The 20107-nt window shown below is 43.0% G+C and overlaps 1 protein-coding gene across 1 annotated transcript in view; it reads right to left on the reverse strand.

Moving 5' to 3' along the window:
* Positions 1 to 20107, reverse strand: part of dnah5l (dynein, axonemal, heavy chain 5 like) — a 504419-nt gene that overhangs the window by 216210 nt on the left and 268102 nt on the right. Inside the window, exons 45-50 of the mRNA XM_041183960.1 lie at positions 19730 to 19919; positions 19289 to 19506; positions 16312 to 16623; positions 14661 to 14750; positions 14333 to 14569; positions 8712 to 8879 (exon numbers count right to left, since the gene is read on the reverse strand). Of these exons, the coding sequence (XP_041039894.1) occupies positions 8712 to 8879; positions 14333 to 14569; positions 14661 to 14750; positions 16312 to 16623; positions 19289 to 19506; positions 19730 to 19919 (1215 nt within the window). The remainder of the gene's footprint in view (positions 1 to 8711; positions 8880 to 14332; positions 14570 to 14660; positions 14751 to 16311; positions 16624 to 19288; positions 19507 to 19729; positions 19920 to 20107) is intronic.

The following is a 20107-nucleotide window of genomic DNA, read 5'->3' on the forward strand; positions in this document are numbered from 1 at the left end:
AGGAGGGCATGCCAGGAGCAGCACCAGGCATACCTAAAAATGGGGTATCAATCTGGTAAAGCTATAACACAGGACTACTTGCGTGTCAACCAGCATAAGCAGCAAGTGATAGAGCTAAGCAATCCCACGACCAATGGATCAGATCTGCAGTCAGAAGTTCTGCAGTCCTGCCACATCCAGTCATGAATGGTGGTCAACAATTAAACAACTCTCTGAAGGAGGAGGCTCCACAAATATCTCCATCCTCAATGACATCAGTGCAAAAGGTAAGGCTGAAGCATTTGCAGCAATCTTCAGCCAGAAGTGCCAAGTGGAAGAGCCATCTCGGCCTCCTCTGGAGGTCCCCAGCATCACAGATGCCAGTCTCCAGCTAATTAAATTCACTCCACGTGATATCAAGAAATGGCTGAAGGCACTGGGTGCTGCAAAGGCTATGGGCCCGAACAGTATTCCAGCGAAAATAAAAACAGAATTACCTGGAAAAACTCAGCAGGTCTGGCAGCATCGGCGGAGAAGAAAAGAGTTGACGTTTCGAGTCCTCATGACCCTTCGACAGAACTTGAGTTCGAGTCCAAGAAAGTATTCCAGCGATAGCACTGAAGAATTGTGCTCCAGAACTTGCAGTGCCCCTAGCCAAGCTTTCCCAGTACAGCTACAACACTAGCATCTACGTGGCTATGTGGAAAATTGCCCAGGTATGTCCTTTACACAAAAAGCAGGATTAATCCAACCCAGCCAATTACGGTCCCAACAGACCTCTCTCCATCATCAGTAAAGTAATGGAAGGGGTCATCAAGGGTTCTATCAAGTGGCACTTGGTTAGCAATAACCTGCTTACTGATGCCCAGTTTGGGTTCCGCCAGGGCCACTCAGCTCCTGACCTCATCACAGCCTTGGTTCAAACATGGACAAAAAAGCTGAACTCACGAGGTGAGGTGAGAGTGACCGCCCTTGACATTAAGGCAGCATTTGACTGAGTGTGGTATCAAGGAGCCCTAGCAAAACTGAAGTCAATGGGAATCAGGGAGAAAATTCTCCACTGGTTGGAGTCACACCTAGCACAACGAATGATGGCTGGGGTTGTTGGAGGTCAATCATCTCAGTTCACAGAATCACAGAATCACACGTGAAGAAGAGGCCCTTTGGCCCATCGTGTCTGCACCAACATGTGAGAAACACCTGACCTACCTACCTAATCCCATTTACCAGCACTTGGCCCATAGCCTTGAATGTAATGACGAGCCAAGTGCTCATCCAGGTACTTTTTAAAGGATGTGAGGCAACCCGCCTCCACCACCCTCCCAGGAAGTGCATTCCAGACCGTCACCACCCTCTGGGTAAAAAAGTTTTTCCTCACATCCCCCCTAAACCTCCTGCCCTTCACCTTGAGCTTATGCCCCCCTCCCTTGTGACTGACTAAGAGGAACTGCTTCTCCCTATCCACCCTGTCCATGCCCCTCATAATTTTGTACACCTCAATCAGGTCGCCCCTCAGTCTTATCTGCTCCAACGAGAACAACACAAACCTATCCAACCTCTCTTCATGACTTAAATGTTTCATCCCAGGCAACATCCTGATGAATCTCCTCTGCAGCCCCTCCACTGTAATCACATCCTTCCTATAATGTGGCGACCAGAACTGCACACAGTACTCCAGCTGTGGCCTCACCAAGGTTCAATACAACTCCACCATGACCTCCCTATTTTTGTAATCTATGCCTCGATTGATAAAGGCAAGTGTCCCATATGCCTTTTTCACCACCCCACTAACATGCCCCTCCGCCTTCAGAGATCTACGGACACATACGCCAAGGTCCCTTTGTTCCACAGGACTTCCTAGTGCCATGTTCATTGAATACTTCCTTGTCAAATTACTCTTTCCAAAGTGTATCACCTCACACTTTTCAGGGTTACATTCCATCTGCCACTTATTTGCCCATTTGACCATCTGTCTATATCTTCCTGTAGCCCAAGACACTCAACCTCACTGCTAACCACCTGGCCGATCTTTGTGTCATCCGCAAACTTACTAATCCTAACCCCCCACACAGTCATCTATGTCATTTATATAAATGACAAATAATAGCGGACCGAGCACAGACTCTGCGGTACGCCACTGGACACTGGCTTCCAGTCACTGATGCATCCTTCTGTCATCTCCCTCTGCCTCCTACAACAAATCCAAGGACATCACTGTAGGAGCTCCTCTGGGTAGTGTCCTCGGCCCAACCAACTTCAGCAGCTTCATCAATGAACTTCCTTCCATCATAAGGTCAGAAGTGGGGATGTTCGCTGATGATTGCACGATGTTCAACACTATTTGCAACTCCTCAGGTACTGAAGTAGTCCATGTCCAAATGCAGCAAGACCTGGACAATATCCAGGCTTGGGCTGACAAGTGGCAAACAATATTCATGCCACACAAGTGCCAGGCAATGACCGTCTCCAACAAGCGAGAATCTAACCGTCACCCCTTGACGTTCAATGGCATTACCATCACTGAACCCCCCACTATCAACATCCTGGGGGGTTACCATTGACCAGAAACTGAACTGGGCTAGCCATATAAATACTGTGGCTACAAGAGCAGATCAGAGGCTAGGAATCCTGCGGCAAGTAACTCACCTCCTGATTCCCCAAAGCCTGTCCACTATCTACAAGGCACAAGTCAGGAGTCTGACGGAGTACTCCCTACTTGTCTGGATGAGTGCAGCTCCCACAACACTCAAGAAGTTTGACAGCATCCAGGACAAAGCAGCCTACTTGATTGGCATCACATCCACAAATATTCACTCACTCCACCGCTGACATTCAGTAACAGCAGTGTGTACCATCTACAAGGTGCACTGCAGGAATTCACCTAGGCTCCTTAGACAGCACCTTCCAAACCCACAACCATCTAGAAGGGCAAGGGCAGCAGATGGATGGGAACACCGACACCTGGGAGCTTTCCTCCAAGTCACTCGCCATCCTGACGTGGAAATATATTGCCATTCCTTCACTGTCGCTGGGTCAAAATCCTGGAACTCTCTTCCTAACAGCAATGTGGGTGTTCCTACACCACATGGACTACAGCAGTTTAAGAAGGCAGCTCACCACCACTTTCTCAAGGGCAACTAGGAATGGGCAATAAATGTTGGTCCAGGCAGCAAAGCCCACATCCCATGAATGAATAAAAAAAGTTAACAGGAAGGTTGTTGATGAAGCAGCTGAAGGTGGTTGGACCTAGGATACTACACTGAGGAACTCTTGCAGTGATGTCCTGCGACTGAGATGACTGACTTCCAACAACCGTGGGATCATTTAACTCAACTTGGAAGGGCAGGTGGGGCATCTATTTGACATCTGATCCAACACTCAGCTGTCAGCATGGATCTTGTGTTCAAGTTTCTGGAGAAGAAGACATAAGGGGCAACATTTTCCCCCCATTGGGAAAGTGCGGGAGCGGGCGCGGGCGGGTGGCTCTCCAATCAGCGCCCCTAGTCGGGGGGCCCCGCCATTTTTCGTGGGCGGGCCAATTAAGGCCCGCCCAGTGTGGCATCCGACAGGAAGTTCACAGATCTCCCTGAGGCAAAATGCTGCCTCAGGGAGATCAGCTCCAATTGAAAACTTTAAATAACGGTGATAAAGACATTTCCCTGTTCTGTCCCCTCATGTGACACTGTCACATGAGTTGGGACATGTCCATAAATTTTATTGAAACATGTCAGAAAATTTTTAATACCCTCATGAAACCTCATCCCGCCTGTGGATGAGGTTTCATGTTTTTTCAGAAATCCGCCTGGGTTCCATACCTGCCTGCCAACATTAATGGGCAGGTCCATTAATCATCTTAATTAGTTTTTCCATGGCCTTATTAGGCCATTGTCTGTTCAGCAGGCACGCAGCCAATTCGGCTGCATGCCCGCCGAACTGAGAATCTAAATGGTGCGGGGTGACATCTGGACGCACGCCCGACATATCTCGTCGTCACTTTACGCATCGGTGAGCAGGCCCCGCCCCCACTCGCCGACTGGAATATGCTGCCCAGGAAACCAAGAAAATGCAACAGCCAAATTGCATTCATCAAGGTCCCACAAACAATGGTGAGACATGTAACCAATTAAACTGTTTTAATGTTGTTGCTTGAGGCATGGATGGTAGTCAGGAGACCAGGAAAACACCCTTACTCTTTGGAACATAGGAAATAGGAACAGGAGTAGGCTATTCAGCCCCTCAAACCTGCAACACCATTTTACTAGATCATGGCTGACTTATACCTCAAAACCATTTTCCTGCGCTATCCTCATATCCCTTGATGTCTTTAATATCTAGAAATCTATTGATCTCTGTCCTGAACATACTCAATGGCTCAGCCTCCACAGCCCTCTGAGGTAGAGAATTCCAAAGATTCAAGACCCTCTGAGTGAAGAAATTCCTCCTTGTCTCAGTCCTAGATGGCCTACCCCTATTCTGAGACTTTGTCTCCTGGCTCCAGCCCTCCCAGCCAGGGTAACTATCCTTCCTGCATCTACTCTGTGGAGCCCTGTAAGATTTTGCATGTTTCAATGAGATCACCTCTCATTCTTCTAAACTCTAGGGAACACAGGACCAGCCTCTTCAATCTCTCCTCATTGGACAATCCTGCAATCCCAGCAATCAGTCGGATGAACCTTCATTGCACTCCCTCTATGGCAAGTATATCCTTCCTAAGATGAGGAGACCAAAGCTGTACACAATACTCCAGGTGCAGTCTGACCGAGGCTGTATACAATTGTAGAAAGACAGCTTTAGTCCTGTACTCAAATCCTCTTGCAACGAAGGCCAACATACCATTTGCCTTCTTAATTTTCTACTGCACCTGCATGCTAGCTTTCAGTGACCCATGAACAAGGACACCCAGTTTCTTTTGGAAATCAACACTTCCCAGTCTCAATTTAAGAAATACTCTGCATTTCTGTTTTTCCTATCAAAGTGGATAACTCCACAATTTTTCACGTTATATTCCATCTGCCATGTCTTTGCAAACTCACTTAGCCTGTCTAAATCCCCTTGAAGCCTCTTTGCATCCTCCTCAGAACTCACATTCCCACCTAGTTTGTGTCATCAGCAAACTTGGATTTGGTCCCCACATCCAATTTATTGAGAAAGATTATGAATAGCTGAGACCCAAGCACTGAAGCTTGTGGTGCCCCACCAGTCACCGCCTGCCAACCTGAGAATGACATGTTTATTCCTAACTCTCTGTTTTAGATCCAGTAACCAATTCTTAATACTTACCAGTCCCCTCAATCCCATGTGCTCAAATTTTATTTACTAACTGCTTCTGTGGGACCATTTTGAAAGCCTTCTGAAGATCCAAATGCACCATGTCCACTTGTTCCCCAATATCTATTTTGCTAGTTACATCCTCAAAAAACTCCAATGGATTTGTCAAACATGATTTCCTTTGCATAAATCCATGTTGACTCTGCCCAATCCTACCATTATTTTCTAAGTGTTCAGTTGTAACATCCTTTATAATAGATTCTAGGATTTTCCCTACTATGGATGTCAGGCTAAAAGGCCCATGGTTCCCCGCTTTTTCTCTCCATCCTTTCTTAAATAGTGGGGTGGCATTTGTTACTTTCTAATCTGCAGGAACTTTACAATCTGCAGGTACCTTTCCAGAATCTGTAAAATTTTGGAAGATGACCACCAATGTACGTGCCATCTCTCCAGCCACCTCTTTCAAAACTCTGAGATATAGATCATCAAGTTCAGGGGATTTGTTCCTCATTTTCCCTAATCCCTTGATTCTCTAGTATTTCAGGGAAGTTTTTTGTGTCATCCCCCATGAAGACAGACACAAAGCCCCAGATTTTCGGCACAGCAGAGAGGATCCATTCTGGCAGCAGAATCCTGTTAGTGGAAAATACCACTCGTGTAGCCACTGCATAGTAGCAGCATGAAATGGCTTGCTTAACTTGTTATTCAATTTTTTAGATACTTTGCTTTTCCAGGATAATTTGAAGTAGACCTTTAAGGTACGAAAGTGGCCTTTGGCCCATTTTCAAGTTTGTGTAATACATAGCGAATAATGATCTGATCAGGATAGCCACTGTCCTACAGTATAGCTTTGATGCACTCTACTTCTGCGTCAAGCTTGTGAGATTAGGGCCATATTTATTTTCCACTAATAGGATTCTGCCATCAGTCCAAAAATATGTTCTGCCTATCATACAATTGAGCAATGTCATATAAAAATTTCAGTGCCGGTGCGATGCCAAGTACATAGTCCCAGGTACAATCATCCCAGCAATTGGCTGATCGAATAAAACAGCACATTCCTTTAGTTAAAAGCAAAAAGCAAAAAATTGCAGATGCTGGAAATCCGAAACAAAAACAAAAATACCTCGAAAAACTCAGCAGGTCTGACAGCATCTGCGGAGAGGAATGCAGTTAACGTTTCAAGTCCATATGACTCTTCACCAGAACCTTTAGTTGTTCATAATAGGCAGAGTATGGACCATGCTCAACCAGCCTGCGCTTGCAAAACCCAAAACAAAATGTCTACTGTTAGATGTGATTCCATGATTGGGCAGCACTTGCTGAACAATCCTGAGTGTGCTAACAGTTACACTAACAACCAATGCTGTCGAGCTTGTAACGTGGCTCACTTATGCTTGCTAGAAGCGACATACATTCATACACAGGGACCTGCTCTCTGCAAAAAGGAATATGTTCAAGTCAAGCACATTTTGCAGATTATTCAGGAGCTTAGAGAGTCTTCAGTTCCCCACTGCTTTCTCCATGGCAACATGCCTTGGCCAATCAGAGTTGACTTGTCAACCAATCAGCACCCTTTTCTCCTGTTGTATAAATTGCTGTGATCGTTTGAAATTTGGCAATCTTGCGTTTGTCCTGACAAGTGCATGATGAAAAGCTTTAGCAGCATATCTCACTTTTCAACAATTTTTCATTAGTTACATTGGTTAATTCCTTATTCATTCAGTTAAAAAAATTATTCCATTGTCATCTCTTATGTAACTTCTACTTTTCATATATTACTAAACTTATGCCCACAGTAATGCTGCATATTTTCATGCTGTGCTTTCAGTAGCCTAGGCTCTCCCTATGCTCTGGAATTCCCCCCCTACACTTCTCAACCTTTTTACTCTTGAAACCTACCTCTTTGACCAAACTTCTGATCATTTGACCTTGTTCATCTAATCATCACCTTATGTGCCTCAGTGTCATATTTTGTTGCATAATATGTCTATGAAGCACCTTGGGGTGCTTTATTATGTTAACAGTGAAAATATAAAGATAAGTTATTGATGTTATGCTTGTTCACCTTTATTCTTTCATGGGATGCGGTGTCACTGACAAGGCCAGCATTTGTTGCCCATCCCTAATTTCCCTTGAATTGAGCTTGCTAGGTCATTTCAGAGGACAGTTAAGAGTCATCCACATTGCTGTGTGCCTGGAGTCACATGCAGGCCAGACCAGGTAAGGACGCCAGATTTCCTTCCCTAAAGGACATTAGTGAACCAGATGGGTTTGTACTGCAATTGATGATTGTTTTATGGTAACCATTACTGAGACTGGCTTTATATTCCAGATTTATTAACTGAATTTAAATTCATGAGCTGTCATGGGGAGTTTGAATCCATGTCCCCAGAGCATTACAAAAACAGAATTACCTGGAAAAACTCAGCAGGTCTGGCAGCATCGGCGGAGAAGAAAAGAGTTGACGTTTCGAGTCCTCATGACCCTTCGACAGAACTTGAGTTCGAGTCCAGGAAAGAGCTGAAATATAAGCTGGTTTAAGGTGTGTGTGTGGGGGGCGGAGAGATAGAGAGACAGAGAGGTGGAGGGGGTTGGTGTGGTTGTAGGGACAAACAAGCAGTGATAGAAGCAGATCATCAAAAGATGTCAACGACAATAGTACAATAGAACACATAGGTGTTAAAGTTAAAGTTGGTGATATTATCTAAACGAATGTGCTAATTAAGAATGGATGGTAGGGCACTCAAGGTATAGCTCTAGTGGGTTTTTTTTTATATAATGGAAATAGGTGGGAAAAGGAAAATCTTTATAATTTATTGGGAAAAAAAAAAGAGGGAAGGGGGAAACAGAAAGGGGGTGGGGATGGGGGAGGGAGCTCATGACCTAAAGTTGTTGAATTCAATATTCAGTCCGGAAGGCTGTAAAGTCCCTAGTCAGAAGATGAGGTGTTGTTCCTCCAGTTTGCGTTGGGCTTCACTGGAACAATGCAGCAAGCCAAGGACAGACATGTGGGCAAGAGAGCAGGGTGGAGTGTTAAAATGGCAAGCGACAGGGAGGTTTGGGTCATTCTTGCGGACAGACCGCAGGTGTTCTGCAAAGCGGTCGCCCAGTTTATGTTTGGTCTCTCCAATGTAGAGGAGACCACATTGGGAGCAACGAATGCAGTAGACTAAGTTGGGGGAAATGCATATTTCAGCTCTTTCCTGGACTCGAACTCAAGTTCTGTCGAAGGGTCATGAGGACTCGAAACGTCAACTCTTTTCTTCTCCGCCGATGCTGCCAGACCTGCTGAGTTTTTCCAGGTAATTCTGTTTTTGTTTTGGATTTCCAGCATCCGCAGTTTTTTTGTTTTTATCCCCAGAGCATTATCCTGGGTTGCTTGATTATTCATCCAGCAACATCACCGCTACCACACCATCTCCCCCTATTCGTATCTGAATTTGTAGGTTTCAATGTCATACCTTGATCATAACTGTCTTGGCTGTTCCCTGTTCACCGATGAGCAACACAGCTTTTTCCTGTTTCATGATTGTGTGCATAAGAAGATCTGTGCAGACATTGTCTACATTTGGTACCAGGATTGATGAATAAGCTGGCACAGAATCAGGTGGATAAATATATTCAGGTACCTGAAATTACAAACACACCTTTCTTTTACTTAACTTACGCTGAACGTATTCAATTATCTTTAGTCTCATTTACAATGTAGCAATAATGTAAAATTTCTGCTCGGCTCTGAATTTGCTCTGGGGAGAAAATAACTGGTGAGCTGATATGAAGCTAAAATCTCTTTAGCTTAGATTTGAAGTAATTACAAGAATACATCTGAAGTTTATTAGATATAAATCTTTTCAGGGCTTAGGCACTGGACCAAATAGGAATACTCGCAACATCAAGCTTCAGTGGAATGGTCATGGTCGAGGAGGAGGTAGGAAGACTACACTGAACATTAAGCGATTGTTTACATGACTGTCACAGATCTCACCTGACCTGGAGACCTTCCCTTGATGTCCCGAGCTATGCCTGCCTTTTCATGTGATATATGGAACATTCTTTGTTCCAGATCTACTCAGGTTCCCTTCCTCACACCTTTTTCCAGCAAACTGATGATTGTATCAGAGCATTTCCTGCTCTCGCCCTGAACTGGAAAATTTCAACAGCTTTTCTTCCAATTTCCACTCTTCCCTTGGGTTCAGTGGTCCATCTCTGACTCTTCCTTTCCCTTCCTTGACTTTTCTGTCTATACTTCTGGGGATAGGCTCTCGACCAATATCCGCTATAAGTTCACTGATTCCCACAGAAACCTTGACTCCATTTCTTCCCAATCCACTTCCAGTAACAAATTTATTCAATTTCCCCCTCCTTCCATGCCAATGCTTCTGAGAAGCCTCCTTTTCCTTCAAGTGATGATTCCTTTCCACTCCAATGGTAGGGTCTTTGACTCACACATCTGAGCTCACTCCCTTCCCTCCCTCCCAGAATGTTTGTCCTCGCCTTCCACCCCACCAGCCTCCATATTCAACAGGTCATCCTTCCCCATTTCCACCACCTCTGATGATGCCACCACCAACCAAATATTCCCCTATGCTCATATCGTTTCATAGGGACCAATTTCTCCAAGACACTCTGATAAACTTCTTAATCATACACAACAACCACTTCCCTTTCCATGTAGCCAACATAATCGATATTTAGCCATGTCAGCAATGGCTCATCTGGTGATACTATTACCTCTGAGTCACAAGCTTCCAGCTACAAATCCCACTTCAGGGCTTGAGATAAAAATCAAGACTGACACTCCAGTGGAGTGCTGTACTGTTGGAGGTGCTGTCTTTCAGATGAGATGTTAAACTGGGGCCCCCTCTGCCCTCTGAGGCGGATGTGAAAGATCCCATGACACTATTTTAAAGAAGATCAGGGGAGTTAACCCTATTTTCCTGGCTAATATTTATCCACCAGTCAACATCACAAAAACAGCTTATCTGGTCATTATCACATTGTGGAATTTGATATGTGCATATTGGCTACAACACTTCCTAACAGTGACTAGACTTCAATCCCTAACTCATAGGTTGTAAAATGCTTTCAGAGGTCCAGTGGTGATGAAAAGTATTATATAAATGAAAGTTTTTCTTTCATTCTTTCATTCCAATCACTCCTAACACACCCTTCCCTTCCCACTGAACCTAGCCCTCCAAGGCCAAGAGATGCAACACGTGTTCTTTTACCTTACCTTTCCACCCCCAGGACTCCAAACACTTCTTGCAGATGATATAATAATTTACTTGTGCTTCTTCCAATTCAGTATATCGTATTCACTGCTCACGATGCAAAGATGGAGAGCAAAGGCGGACTGGGTGACCACTTTAATCCTCCATTCCTTCCACAAATGTGGCCCCAAGCTTCTGGTTGTCTGTCAATTTAATTCTCCATCTCACTCCCACCCCGACCTTTTTTCTCAACTGGCTACACTGTTCTAATGAAGCTCTAGGAACAGCACCTCAACTTTAGGCACTTTACACACTTCCTGCCTTCCACCTAGTCACAGGCCTTTTATTCTTTCTCGCCTACTCCCTCTTTTCCCTGCCTCTGTATTTGCTTAAAATCTGGAAGATGAGATTAGGCTGAATAACTCTTTTTGGGCTGGCATGGACATGATGGGCCAAACGGCCTCTTTCTGTGCCGTAAATCTTTCTACATTTCTATGTTTCTAACCTGTCACATTTCTAAAGGTTTCCAGTTTTCTGAAACATTAATTTTGTATCTAGTTCCAAAGATGCTGCCTGACCTGCTGAGTATTTACTTCTGTTTTTATGTAAGATTTCCAAAATCTGCAGTAATTTTGCTTTTAGACTCAGAACAGATCCAGAAGCTCAAATAAGCTGTTCTGATGAAGAGTCATATGGACTCAAAACATTAACTGTGTTCCTCTCCACAGATGCTGTCAGACCTGCTGAGTTTTTCCAGCTATTTTTATTTTTGTTGCAGAAGCTCAAACTGGGCATCTATTAAGCGCTGTCAGCCATCAATAGCAGCAGAATAGTATTCCACCACAATTAACATCATGGCCTGGCATAGCCCTCACTCTATCAGTACTATCAATCCAGGGAGCCACCCCTGAGATGCAGGATGACACCAGGCACTTGCCCAACATTATCTTGTGCGATTTTGCGTCCAATTGGGACAGCACGTGCCCGCACGCTGACCTAAAAATTCTGCCCATTGAATATTTTTAAGGCAGGGGTAGATAGATTCTTGACTAACAAAGAAGTGAAAGGTTACCAGGGTAGGCAGAAATGTGGAGTTGAGGCCACAATCAGATGAGCCGTGATCTTATTGAATGACGGAGCAAGTTCAAGGGGCCGAATGTCCTACTCCTGCTCCTTATTTGTGTATTTGTACATATTGATGATTACTTGGGTGCACAACCCACGCAGATGTGCACAGCATCCACACAATGAAAGCCATGCTGCCACAAAAAATGTGATAGAGTAGACCACAAGCATACTAAACAAAGCTTCCACTGCCTGAATCACACTGGAGGAGCCTGTAGTACTTGACCGAGCAGGTGTCAAGATTACTGGTGGTCTGCTGCATGGAGCACAAACTCGCTGTCATGAGGGGACAGTCCTTGCCACCACCTATGTGGCTGAGGATCAGAAGCATGAAGAGGAGGAGAAAGAGGAAGGGAGGAGGAAATCCAGACAGCCCCTTTCTGCCCAGGCTTCATGTTAAGAACTCATATGAGTATGATACCAGTAACCAAAAACTCAATTGCCCAATCACCAGCAGTCCCATATCTTCTCTTCCCTCTGTTCCTGGCCATCACAGTGTCTGCTTGGCTACAGCGCAAAAACAAAAGCCACCACAAAATAAGCATTCCAAACCAAATTTATAAATGAAATCAGACCATACTGCATACGGAGTTAACCAATCACCCTTATCCATTTCATTATTGTCTTTGGCTGTCCAAACATCCCAACAGCTGCAGCATAGCTGTTGGAAAGCTACTGAGTTTCAGTGGAGGAGACTGCGGGCGGCATTGGAGGGCAACCTCAAGCAGCTCCAGGCTTAGAAGGAACTGCAAACTGCACCAATTCAGCAACAGTCTGAGCTGACTGGCTGACAGGCAACAGCAAGGACACAGGCAGAGTGACAAGGTTAGGAGGTGGAATGCTGTCTTCCTGATAAAGGCAACAGGCTCATGCTCCACAATGCCACTGCTATTCCTTCAGATGGCACCTCAGCAATCCAATAACCTGACGTATTTCTGGATTGATCTGGCACTCTGCAACCCCTTTGCACACTGTAATCATGGCAGCATTAATCTGACCTTGTACGGTAAGAGTCTGAATTTCGACTATGGCACTCATATGTTGGGTGGCTGCTGCCTGTGCTGCAATGGAAACTGCAACATCGGCCATCAGACACTGCATCACTGATGCGTCCACAAACGTGCTAACAGAGTTGAGCATCACTTCCATACTGGAAAGGTTGGGTTCCAACTCTGCACAAAGCCCTGTGCCAAGTTGATATGTATCCTCCATGCCCCTCCTTGACACTGAATGCAGGCATTATTGTAAGTTTCCCCATGCACCAAGCATTTCATTGTCCATAGCCATTGCTGTTCATCTGTCAGCTGCTCATCTGAGTCCTCTGCAGCAGAACCCGAGTGTCACCTAGCCAGCACCTGGGCTATCCTTGTCCCCTGCAGTCTACTCATGCCCAGTGTCTCACCAGTTGCACATTCTAGCTCTAAGCTGATCTCTAAAATAGGCACAGTGTCAGTATCTGAGCTGGTGGCTGACAGTGTGAAATCAAGTGAAAATGCTGTGTCTTCTTCATCACATTTTCCTTAATGTTTCCCTACTACCTGGCTGGGTTAATTGCGCATTGTGATCCCCACACCCATTTTGAGGGGCTATCTAATTTAACCCCCACTATGCCACAAACTAAAATATGCAAATTTCTACACCCTCCTGATCCCTACCTCTGCTATATTGTCAGACTGACATGCTTCTCCACTAGGAGCCTAATATTGCTGATCTGATAGGGCCAACCTCTCAAAGATGCTTCTTGCATCTTCCAGCAAATCATTATAGAGCACCATTGCAGCGATCTTGCAGGAGGTTATCCTTTGATGCAAAACAATGCAAAATAACTAGAAAAGACCAGTAACTAACTCATAAAATGGGAAAATGTAACTAACTGAAACAATTTTGATTAAACTATATAAATTAATACTATGTGCCTTCATATTTAGCTTCAATAGAAAGCTAAAATAAACATTTATCAGCAAAAAAAAACTTTCTAAAGAAGGAAATGCACTATACAGCATCTTTCACACCTTCAGGACATCCTAAAGTGCTTCACAGCCCATGAATTACTTTTAAGCAGACACAGTTGCTTTGTAAGCAAATGTGGTAGCCAATTACACACAACAAACTCTCACCAAAGGGATGAGGTGAATGGCCAGTTAATCTGTTTTGGTGATTTTGTTTGAGGGATCAATATTGACTAGAGCACAGGGTGAACTCCAGTAGTCTTTTTTAAATCGTGCTGTGGCATTTTATGCATCCACTTGAAGGGTCAGATGGGGCCTCAGTTTATTATCTTTTTCAAAAGACTGCACCTCTGACAATAAACTAAACTCCCAAGACTGCACTAAAAGGTCAATCTAGATTAAGTGATTGAATCCTGTAATGGGATTTGAGCACACAAACTTCTGACTCAGAAGTAAGATTGCGAACACTGAACAAAAGCTGTAATGACAATTGCAAAAAGAAAGTAACAAGATATTTGTCAAGTATGCATTGTTTTCCCTAGTAAGGATTGGTTTTGCAAGGCTACAGCTTTCATCTAGTTTTACACTGTCCCATTCTGTTCTCTTCCCACCTTGATACACTTCCATGTTTCTGAGGAACTGAGGAGCTTACAAATGCAAAATATGCACCTTGGGTACAAATATTCTTCAAACAAATAATGAGTGGGAAGTTACCGTTTTCTATTTATGTGTCAGTGCTTTGTACAATTGTATGAAATGACTTAATCACATTTTTTTTAAAAATGACTAAATACTAACCTTCTTTGACCAGTGCTCCCATTGACCGTCAGCACAGACAACAAATTCAAAGATGGTTTCTTCTCCTTCAGTCACTGGAAGCTCTAGTGGTGCGGAATGATTCCGCAGAAAGCTTTCCATTTTAGCCCTGTCATCCAATTCCAGGAGAGCTCCAACTGACCACATTACAGCAAAAATGAATAGGCGGGCAACTTGCTCTGGGCTCGGCTGCTTGTCTTCTATTCCTGGTAATAGGCCCTAAAAGATTTGCATTATTTAATTATTTACTCAGCATGAAACATTTGTTTGAGAATGAAAATATTCTTGTTTTACTGGGTAATTCAATTACCTGCAGAAGGTCAATGGCTTGTTTAATGTACATGCATTCTAGAATTTGCATTTTTGGTGTCACAGCAGTAAAAACAAAACTGAGCAAATCCTTGAAAAGAGCAAAGGAAACATTACAAGTGGTATTTACAAAAGTACCAAGTGATACAGGAAAGAATGCAATGATTTGTGATACAGTTTTGTCTCAACAAAAATAATTTGAAATTTGTATTACACATTGTCATAAAAGTGTCCGACAATAGAATAACTAAATATAAAGGTCCCATAGGAGCATTTAATTACAAAGGGTATAGAATATTGAGCGATATTGAGTCCAACTTTTTACACGGAATGTGACATAATCATAGATAAATCATTGAAGCAAACTGCAGAATTTTTAATAAGTTCAATAACTTGTATTTATATAATGTCTTTAATGTCATAAAACATCCCAAGGTGTTTAGGAGGAGCATTGATACCGAGCCAGATTAGTAGGCATTAGAGCAAATGATCAAAAACTTGGTCAAAGTGGAAGGTTTTAAGGAGTGTCTTAAAGGAGGAAAGAAGGAAGAGAGGTGGAGAGGTTTAGGGAGGGAATTCCAGAGTTTAGGACCTTACTATCTGGAGGCACGACAATAGTGGAGTGATTAAAATTGTGAATGCTCAAGAGGCTGGAATTAGAGGAGGGCAGATATCTCAGGTGATTGTAGAGCTGGAGGAGATCAAACAGATAGGAAGGGAAGAGACAATGGAGGGTTTTGGAAAAAAGGATGGGATTTAAAATTGAGGTGTTGCTGAATCATGAGCCAATGTAGGTCAGTAAGCACATGAGCAGTGGGTGAATGGGACTTTGTGTATGTTAAGACATGGGCAGCAGAGCTTTGGATATCCTCAAGTTCATGGAAGATAGAGGTGGCAGGCCAACTAGAAATGTGTTTGAATAATCAAGTCTAGAGGTAACAAAGACATGGATGAGGATTTCAGCAGCAGATGAACTGAGGCAAGGGCAGAGTTGGGTGATACTATGGAAGTGAAAATGAACAGTCTTAATAATAAAGGAACCAAAGATAATAGCTTCACCCTTCCCAATATTTAGTTTGGTGGTATTTTTGCTCACCCAGCACTGAGTGTTAGTCAGGCAGTCTGACAATTTAGAGACAGTGAAAGAGTGGTGGTAAGGTAGAGCTGAGTGTCATCAGCATACATGTGAAAACTAATGCTGTGTTTTTGGATGATACCACTGAGGGATAGCATTTAGGTGAAAAATAGGAAGGGGCCAAGGCTATGTCCTTGGGACACTCAGAGCCAACAGTGAGAAGCAGCAAGAGAATTCATTGCAGGTGATTTTCTAACTACGATTGGAAAGATAAGAATGGAGTCCAGCAAGTGAAGTCCCACAACAGTGGAGAGGCATTATAGGAGGCTGGTTTGGTCAACCATGTCAAAGGCTACAGATGGGTCGATAAGAGCGAGAAAGAATAGTTTACCTTTGTCATAGTCACATAAGATGTCATTTGTGACTATGATAACTTTGAAAATAATAACTTATTTGATAATAGCTTACTAAAAATAAGTTGGGGGCAAAAATGATTAATATATGCAAAATTGTATATTTTTAATTGAGGTGAGATATCTTTAATGCTAAATATTATTAAAATGAAAACAATGAATACCTGGAAAACATCATCAAAGCAGTTCCAAAGAAGGTCAGACTGTGCAGTGGGTAATTTCTGAAGCCATGCTTTGAGTATAGACCTCCAATCTAACACTGATGAACTCATAAACACCATGCCATTTCGGGATACAGTGGCTGGGGAGGCATTGTCAATGTTATGAGGCTCAAAAACAATTTTACAGTTTGGTGCCATTGGGATACGATCACCATTAGCTAGTGTAAGAGTTTTGTTGTCATCTAAAACAGAATTAAGATTCTCAATCCAAATGGCATCGACAGGTCCATCCAATACTATCCATATGTGTTCTCCCTGCAACACAAATTTTTAAAATAATCTCTCTGTCAATAGCTTTTCATAAATATATAAAAATTTTCATAACTACATTATATATGTGTATGTGCCATTAACATGTATACATGCATCACTAAAATTATTGCATTTGTATGCCCTTCATTTTTACAAACCTAATTGCTGTTGTCATGATTTTTGGTCGCACACTTTGGGCAGAATTTTACGTCCTGCAAGCAGGCACATTCCGACGTCATTGCGCACTTCGATATTTCGCTCGGCAGCTCCCACCAATAATTAGGAGGGCAATTAAGCCCATTAACGGCACAATTCACTCTGATTTTTTGTTGTCCGTCTGTCCTTATGGTTGGCAGACAGGCGAATTGGCCAGGCAGCCTTTGCGCTTTTCAGCAAACCTCATCCAAGGGCAGGATGAAATTTCCACAATGAAATGAAACAAAAATAAATATCTGTGGAAGCATTTTTATCAGCTATATTTTCAGGGGATTGATTATGATGCATGGACATGTTTTTTCAGCTTTTAAAACCTTTACCTTAATTTTTTTCAGGTCTCTAGCTCCCTGAGGCAGCTGTCTGCCTTCAGGGAGCTTTCCTGCAGTGCTCACCCACACCCACGGAAACGTCATCGCCTGCCCTCTTCCCGCCCCCACCCTGGCAGCACATGCCAGACCCGTCTCAGCGCACATTTCACACTAACTGGCTGTTAATTGGCCAGTCAGCGTGAAAACAGATAAAACTTGAACTATAAAATTAGGTACTGATATTTTAAACAAAAATCTATGCAAAGCCAACAAATCTAGGTGGTCTGAAAAGAACTGGACAGATATTATTGCTAGGAGATGAACTGTTACTGTCCACCACCTCCTCATCCATCCAACAACAACAGCTTATATTTATATAGCACCTTTAACGTAATGCAACGTTCCAAAGCACTTCACAGAAACATTATAAAACAAAGTATATTACCTGCCACTTAAGGAGATATTAGGTCAGATGACCAAAAGCTGGGTCAAAGAGTTAGGCTTTAAGAAGGATCTTCAAGGAAGAAAGTGAGGGAGAGAGGTGGAGAGGTGTAGGGACAGAATTCCAAGACTTGGGGCCATCAATGGTGGAGCAATTAGGGCACCGCAAATGTCTCGAAGGATTGTGGGGCTGGAGAAAATTACAGAGATAGGGAGGGGTGAGGTCATGCAGGGATTTGAGAACATGGATGAGAATTTTAAAATTCTCATTCTGCTGCTTGACCGGGAGTTGATGTAGGTAAGCAAGCACAGGCAATAGTACTCCCAGCTACTAAACCACACCAGGCACATACAAAACCTTTGCAAGTGGGAAATATCGTCAATGACAATGTAACTGCTGTTGACAGTTTTTGTTATATCTCTATTGAGCTATTGTTGTACATGAGATTGCTGAGATCCTAACTAAACTTCAAACTTCAAAACCAAACATGAGTGATATTTCTAAACTAATCCTTCTTGTTCATACTGAGAGATCATTATATTCTGTAATCTAGTCAAAATTTATTTTTAATTGTGTATTTTGGTTTGTAGCTATGGGTTATATTCATTGGTTTAGGGTTCAATAAGCTACTATGCAGATGGTTTTGCTTTGATATCACCAAGACAGAAGAGAGTTAATGTTATACATCATTCTTGTACAATGTATGTTCTGTTTAGTTTTCATGTGCTTTCCTTCTAGAAAGTTAATTTAGCTTTTACTTTTTCTTATAAAACAATTTTGGGCCACATAGTTTTTTTTCTCTATTTGTTCATGGAATTCAGGCTAGATCAGCATTTATTGCTCATCCCTAATTGCCCTTAAGAAGGTGGTGATGAGTCACCTTCTTGAACAGCTGCAGTCCATGTGGTGTAGTTACACCCGCAATGCTGTTAGGGAGGGAGTTCCAGGATTATGACCCAGTGACAGTGAAAGAACAGCAATATATTTCCAAGTCAGGATGGTCTGGCTTAGAGGTGATCTTGGAATGGTGCTTCCCAAGCATCTGCTGCCCTTGTCCTTCCAGGTGGTAGAGGTTGCACATTTGGAAGGTGCTGTTGTAGGGTCTTTGGTTAGTTGCTCCAGTCCACCTTCCAGCCACACACTGCTGTCACTGTGCTTCTGTGTCGAAGGGAATGAATGTTGTGGTGAAAGGTGGTGGTGGGTGGGGGGAGTGCAATCAAGCGGATTGCTTTGTCCTAGATGGTGTCAAGCTCCTTGAGTATTGTTAGACCTGCACTCATCCAGGCACGTGGAGAGTATTTCATCACATTCCTGTCTTGTAGATGGTGAAAAGGCTTTGGGAAGTCAGGAAGTGAGTTACTCACCACAGAATTCCCAGCCTCTGACCTGCTTCTATAGCCACAGTATTTATATGGCTGGTCCAGTTCAGTTTCTGATCAATGGTAATCGCCAGCATGTTGATTGTGCTGGCATGACTATCACTTTGGAATCCCAGGATTGTTGAAGAGTTGAGTAGAAGGTCATATACACTTTCTAACGCAAAAAAAAAATCTACAAATAAAGTACACATCAAATAAACTTTTCATATTGCAGCTCCATAACTTACGATATGTTTAGTGTCAAGCTTGGCTCCCAAAGGCATATCTTGTTTACTATCATATATACTAAATTAATGAGCAGCATAATGAAAGCACTAACTTACCTTCTTTGCTTTCAATGTTTTCCTCCATAGAGTAGAGAAAACACCATCTGTCCAGTCATTTGTTGCAACATCCAAAGTACCAAACATCTGGGAGGCTGTGATTGCCTTTGGGTTCATTCTCATCTCCTTGTGAAGTGCTCCACAGTCTGTCATTGCTTTCATTAAGGTATTGATACACTTTGTTTTCCCAGCACCACTAGGGCCTAGAGTCATCATACCTAATGCAGGCACAACAACAAAACATGGTATTTCACCACAGAAACAACAGTATACTTAACTACATGAAATGAACTTTTGAAAATTATGCATTAATTACAAATGCATTTTTTTAATTTTAAATGGTCATTTGCAGAATATTAGACAGAAAGCAAATTCAATTATAAATTTCTTTCTTCATGTTCGGAGTATATTTTATTCCACCTTTCAATAAAATACACTAACCATGTCGGACTCTTTGAGTTTCATAGAGCTGAATGAGCTTCAGGATCCAGGGTGGATGGTAAATAATCCCCGCATCCGTGGTTTGTTTCTCAATAGCAGCTTCCAGTTCAGGGTAGCCAGCTTTATCCAAGGTAATTCCAGGAAACAGGTCATTAATCAAACTCAGGAATAAAGGTTCATCCTCATCCACCTAAGACAAAATAAATATTATTTTCATTCTGAAATGTTTTCTCCTGTTACTCTATTCTTTCAGAACTGGGTCACATGCAAAGTTACCCACAAAGGAATCTGGATAGGAAAACCCCCAAAGTTTGTATCCTGGGGCAGCATTTTCCCCCCATCAGGAGGGTTGTGCGGGAGTGGGCGGGTTCCCAATCA

The sequence above is a fragment of the Carcharodon carcharias genome, chromosome 3, assembly GCF_017639515.1.
Source record: "Carcharodon carcharias isolate sCarCar2 chromosome 3, sCarCar2.pri, whole genome shotgun sequence".
In the NCBI taxonomy this organism is placed as follows: domain Eukaryota; kingdom Metazoa; phylum Chordata; class Chondrichthyes; order Lamniformes; family Lamnidae; genus Carcharodon; species Carcharodon carcharias.